Source organism: Ctenopharyngodon idella, chromosome 22, assembly GCF_019924925.1.
Source record: "Ctenopharyngodon idella isolate HZGC_01 chromosome 22, HZGC01, whole genome shotgun sequence".
Taxonomy (NCBI): domain Eukaryota; kingdom Metazoa; phylum Chordata; class Actinopteri; order Cypriniformes; family Xenocyprididae; genus Ctenopharyngodon; species Ctenopharyngodon idella.
In genome coordinates, this window is record NC_067241.1 from 15,125,655 (window position 1) to 15,139,831 (window position 14,177).

Consider the following 14,177-nt stretch of genomic DNA (forward strand, 5'->3'; position numbering starts at 1 on the left):
TAAACAGCAAAACCTCTCTGACACATTTCAGCATTTGCTCTGTGATGCAGAACACATAACGGAGCGATTTACAAGACTAAACAGAAATAGACTTTTACATCTTCTGAAGAAAATGTTAGTGGCGTAGCCAGAGCAAAACTCTCTGCTAAGATGATTGGTTGCTGTGGGTGGTTGTGAGGGTGTTGGCATGTGGCTACTAGGCTCTTTTGGGAGTTGCTAACGTGTTCTAGGTGTTGCTATATGGTTGATATGGTGGTTTAGTAGTTGCTAGGGTGTTGATATGCGGATCTTAGGGTGTTTTTTTGGGGGGTTGGTTCTATGTGGGTACTAGGATGCTCTAGGGATTGCTAAGGTGTTGCTATGTGGTTGATAGAATGTTGATATGTGGTTGCTAGGGTGTACCAGGGGTTGTTAGGGTGTTGATATGTGATTCTTAGGTTGTTTTGTGTGTGTGTGTGGGTGTGTGTGTGGGTGGGTGTGGGTGTGTGTGTGTGTGTGTGTGTGTGGGGGGGGGGGGGGGGGGGGGGGGGGGGTGTTAGTATGCGGTTCTTGGATTTTTTTTTGGGGGGGGGGAGTTCTATGTGGTTACTAGAGTGTTTTAGGTATTGCTAAGTGGTTGCTAGGATGTTCTGGAGGTTTCTATATGGTTATTATGGTGTTCTAGGGACTGATATGGTGTTGTGACTGTATGCGGTTGCTAGGGTATTCTGGGGGTTGCTATGTGGTTACTAGAGTGTACTGGAGGGTGCTATGGTGTTGCTACATGGATGCTAGAGTGTTTTAGGGTTTCCTATGATGTTGCTATGTGGTTGCTATGGTGTTTTTGTGTGCTTAGGATGTTCGGGGATATTGCTAGGGTGTTGCTATGTGGTTGCTAGGTTGTTCAGGGGGTTGCATATGTGGTTACTAGGGTGTTCTGGGGGTTGGCATAGTGTTGATATATGGTTTCTAGGGTGTTCTTGGGGTTGCTATGTAGTTACTACAAGGGTGTTCTGGGGGTTGCTGTGGTGTTGTAAGGGTGTTCTAGGGGTTGCTATGGGGTCGAAAGTGTGTTCTAGGGGTTGCTGTGGTGTTGTAAGGGTGTTCTGAGGGTTGCTGTGGTGTCGTAAGGGTGTTCTGAGGGTTGCTGTGGTGTCGTAAGGGTGTTCTGAGGGTTGCTATGGTGTCGTAAGGGTGTTCTGGGGGTTGCTATGGTGTCGTAAGGGTGTTCTGGGGGTTGCTGTGGTGTCGTAAGGGTGTTCTAAGGGTTGCTATGGTGTCGTAAGGGTGTTCTGAGGGTTGCTGTGGTGTCGTAAGGGTGTTCTGGGGGTTGCTATAGTGTCGTAAGGGTGTTCTGAGGGTTGCTGTGGTGTCGTAAGGGTGTTCTGGGGGTTGCTATGGTGTCGTAAGGGTGTTCTGGGGGTTGCTGTGGTGTCGTAAGGGTGTTCTAGGGGTTGCTATGGTGTTGCAGGTCTCTAGGTATGGATTGAGTTCCTCCTTCAATGCAAGTCTGTGAGATTTTTTTACCACATGAAAATTGCTTCTGATCACGTTTTGTTTGGGATAATGTGCCCAAGTTAATTGTGCATTAAACTAAGTATTAAAAATTACAATGTGTTAGCAATAATAACAGTGATGATTTAATGATTTGAAATAAATTAAATGAGGTCTGTGACCTGTCTCATGGTAGACCCTCGTCCCAGCGTCGCGCAGCGCAGACCGAATCCCCCGTCAGTGTCCCAGTGCTGCAGACCCGCGTCACCGGGAGCCATCAAACAGTCCAGGTTATCCAGACTGCGATTGGTGGAGACCTCGCATAGAGACGGCATACAGCTGAGAGAAGAGAATGAGTGCAGGATCACAATGCATTCAACAGGAAATCTTCACATCCTTCTCCCTTTTGCCAAGCAGCCAATAACATTTGACTTTATTTTTAGTAGCTTCATAGACGAGGTGAGCGAGAGCCAGGTGCAGGATGTTAGGACCAAGCTGACCAAGCTAAAAAAATAAATAAAGTTTGGTGAGGATTCAGCCAGGATTCTAGTGGAGGTGGACGTCGTGCATTGGGGTGTTTTGTGGGGAATTTTATGACGTGTTTTAATAACATAGAGTGAGAATGTGTCACGTGATCAGGTGGAGGCGGGGCTAAAACACTAACCTGTGCAGGTGCGGCACTGAGGCGGCGCTCTGCAGAGGAGACCAAACCACTCCAAACTGCTCCCGCATGAACGGACAGGGACTCTGTCTGCTAGTGAGTGTATAGGAAGTTTGGGCCGTTACACGGACCGCTGAACATCAACGTCTGCTGTTATTTCTAAGGTTCATCAACACTGACTCGACTGAATACTGCATGACATACGCTAGTACGCAATAAACAGAAACGCCATCTTTTGCTGAGCAATTCACAGGGATTTTTCCAAGTATTATTTAACGATAAATGATCCAGTCCAAAGTCTAAAGCTAATCTTTTCCCTATTCATAAATTCTGGTCGACAAAAATGCAGTTCTTGGAGCAACGAGGATGTTAACATGGCACTTCAATTCACTCGTCCTTCTGCTTAATAGTAACAAAGTAGATCAAAATGATCAATTTTAATCTACGTAAATAGATTCCTGGATTCTAGAATATTTAAGTCACATGTTCTTCAGGGTTCCCACTTTTTTAACCAATGAATCTGCATGACTTTCCCAGTCATCTGTGATTTATTTCATATGATTAAGGAATTCTTTGAATTTATGTTTTTGAAAAATTAATTTTCAACATACCACTTTTGAAATGACAACAAAATATTGTTCAAATATTATATATGTGTGTGTGTGTATATATGTTGAAAATGAATTTAATGAATATATATATTCACATTCTAATATATATTTCTATATAATAATGATTATTTGTTTATTTCTATAACCATAACAAATGTTTGTAATTATTATTTATTATTATACAAATATTTGTATTAATTATGAATTTATTATTATACAAATATTTGTAAAAAATTAAAATCATGTGAGTTTTATATGTCTCATTAAAGGTAACAACGTAGATCAAATGAATCAATTTTAATCATATGTTTAAAAAAAACCATCCAGATTCCAGAAGTTTTTCCGGGTTACCACTCTTTTTATTGAATGAATTTGCATGACTTTTCCAATAATCTGTGATTTACTGGATAAGGATTAATAATAAATATTTAAAAAAAAATATTTTATTCACAATTTCTGCCTGATTAAATATTATAGAGCTTAACATAGCAAGAAAAAAGTATATTTATTATAAAATGGCCATAGATTCACACTCTTTTTAACCAATGAATTTGCATGACTTTTCCAGTCTTCTGTGATAAATATATTTTATTCACAATTTCTACTGGAATACATATTAGAGCTTGGTATAACTAAAACATTTATATATTCTGTATATATATATATATATATATATATATATAAATATATTGGTTTCTATTAGTTTAGTTACTGTAAGTGTTGTTTTTGTCTTATTTTAAATCATGTGTAAGTTTGCTGAGGCCCTGGTTGAGAACCACTGCATTATGGTTACATTTGAAACTGAATACAAGCATAATGTGTAGTATGTAGTGTATACTTCCTATTATTTTTTAAAAATAGTATGCATTATGTACACAGTAAGTAGTATTATACAACGTGCATGTTTAATCCAGTGAGTGCCATTTCTAATGGAAGTCTGTGAAGCATCTTTACTATTTACAGTTTGATAAAACGCCCCAGAAAAGATGTTTATTACTTCAAGAAGAACCACAAAAGGTAGCAGGAGACTTCAGTAAAAGTCCTTCCATTTAATCTCACCATCTATGAGAAACAGTTGAGATATTAAAGAGATCTCCTTTGTAGTTTTTCTTTGGCTATGGAGAAAGTGAGTCGTGTTTAATGAGTATAAAGATCATTTGGACTTCTGATAGGGAGTTTTAAAGCAACTAATCAACCTGTCAACATGCTGCCATCTGCTGGTCACAGTGAATATACTCCTAATGGCATCATTGAGATGTTCAGTAATGCACCTCATGTGATGGGTCCAGCAAGTATCACAGAGAGAATCACATTTAAAGTCATCATTCATGCATGTGATCTTTGTGTCAGTTTATCTAGAGATGTCTTTAATTGTAAAACAGCTGCAGTTGAGTGTGTCCATGTTGTGTTTCATGTGTTTCACTCACTTGCGTGGCGGTAAAGGCGGCTGCTGCTCGCTGAGAGACTGCTGGGTGGCCTTCAGGTAGCTCTGTCGCCGGGCAGCGGTCTTGGGCGAGGGTTTGGGTGAAGGGGGTCCGTCTGAGTCATCGCTGTCCTCCACATCTCCCATGGCTTTAACGTAACTGCCGCTGCGCATCCGCCTGCAGGGGATCTCGCCCGCGCCCCCTGCCTTACCCAGCGTCCCGCTCCACTCACCTGTAGGCACCTTTCGAAAGACTTACACTTACAATACACTCACACTATCCACAATGCATCTAGATCAAAGGATCACAAATAAAACTTTAAATGAAGTGTGAAATGCATGTGACAAGTTCTTTGTTTTCATGCATTTTAAAATCTCGTTTTTAACATACAACTGTTGAAATGCCATTCAAAAGGACAACAAATTATTGTTCAAATATTATTTACATATATTACTTCAAATTTTATTTTCAAATGTGTAACAAATATTTGTATTTTTTTATTAATCAGTATAGAAAAGTTTGTTTATTATTATTGCACTTATTTGTATATTTATTATCATAGAAATATTTGTAAATATTTACAATTTTTCTAAAATATTCATATATTTTTATTTTCAAATTTTGATAAAATATTTATTAATATATTTTTATAAATATGTATTATTAATTTTATACCTAAAATAAGTCCAAATTAATGTTGGTTTTTTCAACAACATTTGAAATGCCGTTTATATGTTCAATTATTGCTCAAATATTATTTTTATATATAAATTAAAATATTAGTTCAATTAATTAATATATATTTTCTAACAAATATGTATTAATATTATACAAATATTTGGATTTTTTACTTTCATTATTGTTGCATTTATTAATAAGTATGTATTTATTATTATGCAAATATTTGTAATATATATACTGTTAATATCTGAAAAAATATTCAAATTAATATTGTACTTTTAACAAATATTTATTATATTTATCATTATAATTTAATATATAATTTAAATTCAGAAATAGGTAACACAATAACAATTATATCACTGACCCATTTAAAAACAAATAAAAAATTAAGTAATAATAAAAAAAAATTATTATCATACAAATATTTGTAAATATTTCAAATATTTAATAATATATTTTTACAAATATGTTTTATTTTTATACATAAAATAAGAAAAAATAATGTTGTTTTTTTCAACATAACATTTGAAATGGCATTTATATGTTGAATTATTGTTCAATATAATTTTTATATAAATTCAAATATTAGTTCAATTAATTAATATATATTTTCTAACAAATATGTATTAATATTAAACAAATATTTGTATTTATTATTATTGCACTTAAATAATAATAATAATAAAAAGTGATATAAAGTGCTTATTTGGCATTATAATCCATGTTATAATTCAAACACACCCTATTATGAAATCTTGTATGCGATATCCTAGTAATATTTGCCTCAAATATCAAGAAATCCATCTCTCTACTTCACTTCTTTCTCTCACACTTTAAAGGGTTAGTTCACCCAAAAATCCAAACCCGTAAGACTTTCGTTCATCTTCAGAACACAAATGAAGATATTTAAATAAAATCTGGGAGATTTCTGTCCCTGCATTAAAAGTCTGTTCACCATAACTCACCTAAACCACTTCAAAACATTCATAAAGAGATTGTAAAATAAATTCATTTAAATCAGGTGGTTTAATCCAAGTTTTCTAAACAGACACAATCACTATATACGCTTTTACTCACATATAAACATTGATCAGTGACTGTACAAAGAGGACTCAGATATGGTAAACAGAAGCTCAACCGTACTTGCTTGACGATGAAAGTCTTACAGGTTTGGAACGAGTAAACGATGACAGAATTCTCATTTTGGGGTCTGTGTGTCACCTGTAGGAAGTTGCAGGTCATCTCCTGTCCGTGGCAGGACTTGGACTTGAGCAGGGTCCGGTTAACGGTGGCGGAGCCCTTCTGTAGCACCTGTCTGGCCTGACTGAGGGTCAGCGTTGACCAGGAGCCTCTCTTGACCAGCACGCTGTCCCCCGTTTGGCCACCGGAGGGCGGCAGGCTGACCTGCGGCTTGAGGTCGCCGCTGCTCTTGGAGGATTTGAGCGAATGTGCCGCAATGGTGTTGTAGCCCTGCGGATGCGGTCTGGGTGCCGCTTGACTGTCCGACACGGCTCTGCCCAATGTCATCATGCTGAGAGGGTTTCGATACGCCACCGCCAGCGGGCCGGCGGCGGGTTGAGTCGGCGGATCATCCTCTAAGCCGTCGTCCGAGCTCCAGAAGCCTGAGAGATTGGGCCGCGGACGCCGTTTGGTGCCTTCGGTCTTGGCGCGGTCTTTGCTTTTGCTCCGCCGGGTCGTTTTGGCCGCGTCGCCGGCGGTTATGCTCCCTTTGACCGCCGAAACCTCCAGAGATTGTGACTTGGCGAAGAGTTTCTGGACGGACTGGACCAGGTTTCGGATGCGGCTGGGACTCTCGCTGCGCTGCTTGGAGCCGCGGCTGCGCCGGTGAAACTGCAGCGTGCTGAAGCCGTCGCGCTGCAGTGGTAGATGGCGCTCCAGCTGGTCCAGCAGGTTGGCCGGGAGCCGGTTCATCTTGGCAGCGGCCGCGGATGAGATGGTGGCTGTGCCGCTGCTGATCATGGCGGGGGCGCCCAGTCCCAGGCCCAAACCCATGGACATGGAGGACGTGAGGGTGCCAGCGCGACTGCCTGTCTGAGCCACACAACCCTGCTGAGACAAACCACATCATCATGAAATCATGTGAAAATTATGCAGATATACTAGACCAGGGGTGCAAAACCTAGTCCTGAAGAGTTTCACCTTTAGGGTTAGTTCACCCAAAACTGAAATTTCTGTCATTAAAGGATTAGTTCACTTTAAAATGAAAATTACCCCAAGCTTTACTCACCCTCAAGCCATCCTAGGTGTATATGACTTCTTTCAGATGAACACAATCGGAGTTATATTAATAAATATCCTGACGCATCCGAGCTTTATAATGGCAGTGAATGGGATCAACGAGTATGAAGCTCAAGAAAGTGCCTCCATCCATCATAAACGTACTCCACAAGGCTCCAGGGGGTTAATAAAGGCCTTCTGAAGCGAAGTGATGGGTTTGTGTAAGAAAAATATTCATATTTAACAAGTTATTAAGTAAATTATCTAGCTTCTGCCAGACCGCCTTCCATATTCACCTTAGGAAGAAAGTGTAATGCCTCTCGCAGTTCAAAATGCTTACGCTACGTCCTACGCCTTCACTATTCAACTTACGAAAAAAGCGTGATTGACGCATAAGTTGAATAAGGCAGGCAGTCTGGTGGAAGCTAGATAAATAAAAAATTATATACTTTTTTAAACCACAAATGCTCGTCTTGCACTAGCTCTGCGATGCGCCACACATTACGTAATCACGTTGGAAAGGTCACGCGTGACGTAGGTGGAAGTACCGAGCAAGTGTTTACAAAGTGAACGTGTAAAGACTAAGTCAAACGGTACAACAAAAAAGGTAAAACAACGATGTCAGACGATTTTAAAGTTGGAGGAGAAAATGAGATGGGGTTTTTCGGTTTTTCGCCCTACTGCGGTACTTCCGCCTACGTCACACGTGACCTTTCCAACGTGATTATGTAATGCGTGGCGCATCACAGAGCAGTGCAAGACGAGCATTTGTGGTTAAAAATTATACAAATTAATTTTTTTTTTAAATGACCGATGGTTTCTCTAGAAAAGACCCTTATTCCTCGTCTGGGATCATGTAGAGCTCTTTGAAGCTGCACTGAAACTGACATTTGGATCTTCAACTCGTTGAACCCCAGTGAAGTCCACTATATGGAGAAAAATCCTAGAATGTTTTCCTCAAAAACCTTAATTTCTTTTCAACTGAAGAAAGAAAGACACAAACATCTTGGATGACATGGGGGTGAGTAAATTATCAGGAAATTTTAATTCTGAAGCGAACTAATCCTTTAAAGCAGGATCCTTGTGGAGAATGTTTTGTAACTCAATGGCTGTGGCAGTACCTGCGTGTACTCGCTCTGCTCCGGCTGGCTGGTGTAGTGCAGCCGTGGGAAGGTGCTGCTGTTGGTCAGCTGGTTGTTTAGAGGCAGCAGGCAGTCCGACTGCAGGGTCGTCGGGGTGGAAACTGGAAAATGATGGAAGTGAGGATCCAGAGTGCCGTAATGGTTGACGGTGGGGCTCAGGAGGTAGGCGGCGTGGGGGTCCGGGGCCAAGGGACACAAGGGCTCCTGGGGGCCCGCGGTGGGGTCACAGCTGTCTGACAGATGTCGGCTACGGTTGGCCCCTAAGCTTTTCATGGTTGCTGTGCAGGGTCCGTCCTAGAACATGCTCCCAGATGAAGAGAGACTGTGGCCCTGGAGGGCGACCCCTAGAGGACAGAGAGAGCAAACACACATGCACATGTGAATGAGAATAAGTGGTTTTCTAAGTCATGTTTACAAGGTACCAGGATGACACAACCAGCGTTGTTAATGGTAAATAAAACTAAAACTATTCTAACGATTCTGAACTGCTGAAACGAGTCTTCAGTAATTCCACTTCCTGTTACAAACCTACGTAACAATGTAACTGATTTGCATAATACCAGTCTATGGTCCTCATTGGCTGCTTCAACATCTACTTTGACCCTCAAACACTGTAGAAGAGTTTGGCTTGTGTTGTCGACATGTCGAGAAGATGCTGTTTTCTGCTACTAAAGCAAATCCACTTTGCTGCACTTTAAAATGATGAGGACTCATGCTGAAATTACAGTTCGGATCACTGTATATCAAGTGCTGAGGAAGATCCGGATCTAAAATTCAGATATGGTAATGGACGTTTAGTTTCCGACACGTGCTGTAAGCGGTGGACCAATCACAACAGACTTGGCCATCTGACCAATCAGAGCAGAGTAGACCAATCACAACAGACTGGGTCATCTGACCAATCAGAGCACAGTAGACCAATCACAACAGACTGGGCCATCTGACCAATCAGAGCAGAGTAGACCAATCACAACAGACTGGGCCATCTGACCAATCAGAGCAGAGGAAGCTCTCAGAAAGGCAGGGTTTAGAGAGACTGAATCCTTTATCAAACCGTTTCAGACACTGTGAGAAAAGAGTAGGTGCTGCAATGGATATTATGTGAAAATTAATGTGTTTTTTGTTTGCTTTTTTACCTTGGATGCATGCAAACCTATTGTAGGAGACTCCAAAACAAAATTAGGAACCCTTAAAATAGCATAAGGGGCACTTTAAATTGTAGTAATATTTCATAATATTACTGTATTTTTATCAAATAAAAGCATGCCTTGGTGAGCAGAAGAGACTTTTTTTTTTTAGAAACATCAATAAATCTTACCGATCCCAAACTTTTGAATGGTAGTGTATGTCAGTGATTCATCATATGACGATCAAATAATGGATATAAGCATAACAACTGGGCACATATCCAGCTGTGCCGCTCTTTAAACATTTATGCATTTGGCAGAGAGTTTTATTTATTTTTATAAATAAAACACAGCACTATATTACAGCACCACATATGGACTAGACTTTAGGAAGCACGTCAAAAGTCTGCCTATGTCAAAGCTCTGAGTGCACATCTTCATTATATCAACACAGAACACAGTCAAATGACACATAATGTACAAAAACATTTGTCAAGGTTTTATGCATGCAAACTCTTACAAATCAAACTGTCTCATGCTCACATCATGCGCTCATGAAACTAGCGTCCCCGTCGTCTGCGAGTCAGTCTTCCCATTGACATTCATCGCTAGATGAATATGTGAGTCACACTCATCAGGAGCCGAATCGCACGAGACATTGAACCTACGGAGCCCCATTCACAAAACCGCCAGCTTCTATCGGCATGCTAAACATAGCTGTTTTCATCTGTCATTACTGCACGCCGCAGTCGGTCTCAATGGGGCCGGCGCGATGAGTCACGGCGCCGTCAAAGAGGCTGAAAACCTCGTTAGCATTCAGCCCGCAGCTGCACCTCCTCCCGATCGAGCCCGCGCTCGGCCCGTGACATCAGCGCGGATCAGCCAGAGCTGCAGAGACGCTTTACAAACACCTCACACACGTTTAGGAGGAAATGAGTGACTCGACAGTCATTTTTGCACAATTTGAGAGCCACCAACTGGGCTTCTGATGCCAGGCTGAAAATAAAAAAGAAATCACATGTGGTGGTGAGACGTGTTTTGTGAGTATAATGTGAAACTCACATAAAGAAATGTCACTCCAGCGACCTTTGACCGTTAAAATAAAAATGTTGTCACCACCATATACTAACCATCATGTCATTTGGGGTTTCAATTTAGGTTTACTTGATTATCCATTCATCATTTCATAGAAAAATCATGTTCGAATGTATCAATTATGATCATATGGCTTTTAAGGAAGGTCTATATGTTCAACTGTCAGTCATCAATGTATTGCATTGCATTGTATGTTTTAAAACTACAGAGCTTTGATCATAAAACTAAGCATTTAAATATCATCTTAATAAGACATTATTGGCAGATATAGAGTGACGACTGATATTTATATTTTTACGTAAGTAGCCTGTTACGCTGTTATAAAAATCACATTAGAAGCAATCTAAATTTCACCTTACTTTTTGGCCATATAAATATCAGCATCTGCATCATATTTCATATTTTTGCTCAGTTTGGGCCTCAGAATAAAATTAAGGTGTTTTTTTTTTCATTTATTATCCAGTGTTGTAAATGCCCATTTTTGAGTGGAAGGAAAAACATGCTGTTTTCATGCATGTATCTTTAAATGCAAATGAGCTGCTGCTCCCCGCCCCCCTTTCCAGTAGAGGGTGGAGCCTGTACAGCTTGTGCCTCCCGGATACTAGTCTCACGTAGCCAGACCTTCAGACTGACGGCAGAAGGTCTGGACTCTATCGCAGCTTTTATTGGCCAAGGACCGCCCAAGAGGACGTTTGACTGACATGTAATGCAACCAATCACAGTTCATTTTGTTCTGCGTCAAGTTTAGGGGCATGAAAATGAATGTCGATGTCTCTACAATAACAGACCGGCGTGCATCTAACAAATTATTCATTCAAGAACGTTGTGCAAGTTTACTGCAACAATGGAGCCACGAACTTCTCATACTTTTGAAAGTCCAGCATTTATTTGATCCTGGTAAGCGCAACACGGCGGCGTTCTTCTTCTACGAGGGGGTTTAGCGTCACGACATTTCCAGGCGGACCGTTAAAGAATGCGACACACACGTCTCCCGGACATCCTGTAGAATTCAAACAAAACATCTGTTTGGTTTTGATGGTTTGATTATCATCTCTATCTCTGTCACGCTCTTCGTCATCATGAAAGTTATTATTTGCATGCATTTTAAAGCTATAACAGTTTAAACTTATGATATATGGTTTTCTGTGCACACACATCCGAGGAACACGCACAGAAAGCTGGTTGTCAGATGGTGCGTCCTGTGAGTATTAAACTAAGTTCTCTTTCACGTCTTATTGCACTTAAACTGTCAAATACACACAAGGTTATGTCAAAAACACACAAAGTTCACATAAACTTGGTTATGTCTGTGAACGTAAACAAATCGCATGTGTATATTAGTTCTGTGTTTTAAAGTGACAGCAGCATAATATACAGTACCTACTGCTGTTAATATGAACCAAACAACAAAAGAAAAACAGAAAATCACTCACTGCTCTTGACTGAAGAGCTGATGCTGATGTTAAATGCTCTGGCGAGGAGATAAACAGCTCACTCAGGGGAGGAGCTAAGCTAATAGGGGCGGAGTTCGTCAGCAGTCATGGCCGGGGCTTCTCTTATGCAAGAGTAGGGGGAAATCTGGAACTACTTATTTGGAGAGACTATTTAGGAGTGAGTGGATTTTTACCACCATAGGCTGGTGGACACACATCTGTGTTCAAACACCGTATAAAAGTGAATTTTGCATAATAGGTCCCCTTTAAAGCAAGGACACGTGCCAGCAGGACATCCTACCTTCCTCAGCTCACACTGAGACGGCAGCCTCTGTGATCACTAGCCCAGCGCTCCTCTCTATCCTGAACACAGCTGGAAACACAACGATGTCATGAACATCGACAGTACTGAGACAGACTGTCAAAACAGCAAACTACAATACTACTAGGAGTATTTCTGCAGTATATACAGTAGTATGTACTGTGTACAGTATGCACATTTTCTGTATGCATACAATATCCAGGTGACCTACTACATTTAAGGATGGCAGAATACAACAGAACACAATGGGCCTGTTTACACACTTCATGCGATTTCTCTGATCAGATTCGATCAGAGAAACCTATTTTTCCAACCTATTTTGGGTTAATTTTAAGCCAGCCATATAGTATTTTTTTTTTAAAACATAGTTGAGTTAAATAAAACTACCCATCAGGTTGGTCAAACATTTCACCCAACCACTGTGTTAAAACAACCCAATCGCTGGGTTTGACCATTTTCAACCCAACTTGGGTTGTTTTTAACCCAGCATTTTTAGAGTGCATAATAAAGGAGAAATATGCATTTTACATGCACACAAAATATAGTCAAGCATCTATAGCACCAGCAGTGGTTAACTAACTACCCATACTACCCTGCTGAAAAATCCAGCTAAAACTAGCCTAAGCTGGTTTAAGCTGGAAGTAGCTGGTTTTAGCTGGTCTCCCAGCCTCGGTTAGCTGGTGTTCAGCTGGTTTAAGCTGGTCTCCCAGCCTCCCAGCTAACCAAAACCCCTCTAAAACCAGCTATGACCAGGCTGAGAGACCAGCTAAAACCAGCCTGACCAGCTTAGGGTAACCAGCCTCAAGCACACCTGGAGTCCAGTCACGTAACTCCTCCCCCTCCAGCCCAATAGGCCACACCCACTCCATCTCTGGTCAGCCACCCTGCACGACGGATGATGGATGAATCTGACTGAAGAATCCCTGCACGTGCGGAAGCTCATTAAAATGTTGCGCCGCTGACCATGGCAGGAAGCAAATGATGTGCGAAACTAAGATGGACCATCTGCGGCCGGTCATTTAAAGCAGTTATCCCCTCTGGAGATGATTAAAGCCTTACATGGACCTGTCAGGTTTAGAAAGTCATTAACGGCCCTTTGATGGATCTATGGGCTGCGTTTAATAAACTAAATAGGAACCAGGAAAATGATAGACGTTACGAACGGGGCCGTAAGATAATGACTGATCCAGGGCGGCTAAGACTCCTCGGCTTATTCTAATGAGGAAGAGCAGAGTCTGCAGAGCCAACTGTTTCCAGATCAGTGCTTATTATTGCCATAAGCGGATAATGAGAGTTTCAAAAGGCTGGGATATGGAAGTGCAATGAACGATGAACTGAGATAATTCTCTTCCGTGATACCGAGCCAGGGATTATGGGTCCTGATTAGACACCGAGTGCTTATATAGAAAAAGCTAAACTTCTCTTTTGCTTTCAAATTTCTGTTATAATCTTCATTATGTGTTGGCGAAGTTACTGACTTGGGAGACTATTGAGCTTTGATAAAATAAAATAAATTAATTTTAAATTATAATTTATTATTAAAAATTGAGTTAAAGTTTTCTGAAGGTTCCAAAACAAAATCACCTACCAACCATACCTTAAAATCACTGGTAATAACACTTAATTTGGCACACACCTTGTCAAAACCAAATATCTATAGGAAAAATATATATTCAACTTCTTTTTTCAATATTTTGAAGTACTGAAATTCTGTTTGTATGTGTATATCTGGATCGCGCGCTGAGGTGTGTTTGTGTGCACACTTCAAATCAGTCAGCGTGAGTAAGATCGATTTGTTTACATCAGCATGAGTTTGAAAATCACATTTCATTGGTTCAGACTCATGCCATTGAGAATTCGCTATGTATATTCACAAAGTTGGAACGCTGCACTACACAATGATACCAAACTTGAGCTTAGAGGAAGCACCAGTCGTTCAGAAGCGAGCAAAGAAAAACTGCATTTTT

At 40.6% G+C, this 14,177-nt stretch overlaps 1 protein-coding gene across 6 annotated transcripts in view; it reads right to left on the reverse strand.

Moving 5' to 3' along the window:
• dlgap4a (discs, large (Drosophila) homolog-associated protein 4a) overlaps window positions 1-14,177 on the reverse strand; it is a 136,184-nt gene that overhangs the window by 26,304 nt on the left and 95,703 nt on the right. For 4 of the 6 annotated variants that reach the window (XM_051879836.1, XM_051879840.1, XM_051879837.1 and 1 more), the window contains 4 exons: window positions 8,213-8,577; window positions 6,075-6,923; window positions 4,173-4,411; window positions 1,656-1,812 (listed from right to left, as the gene is read on the reverse strand). In XM_051879836.1, coding sequence (XP_051735796.1) covers window positions 1,656-1,812; window positions 4,173-4,411; window positions 6,075-6,923; window positions 8,213-8,506 — 1,539 coding nt within the window. In that variant the 5' untranslated portion in view covers window positions 8,507-8,577. The remainder of the gene's footprint in view (window positions 1-1,655; window positions 1,813-4,172; window positions 4,412-6,074; window positions 6,924-8,212; window positions 8,578-14,177) is intronic. The other 2 variants (XM_051879838.1, XM_051879842.1) reach the window with 1 other exon arrangement.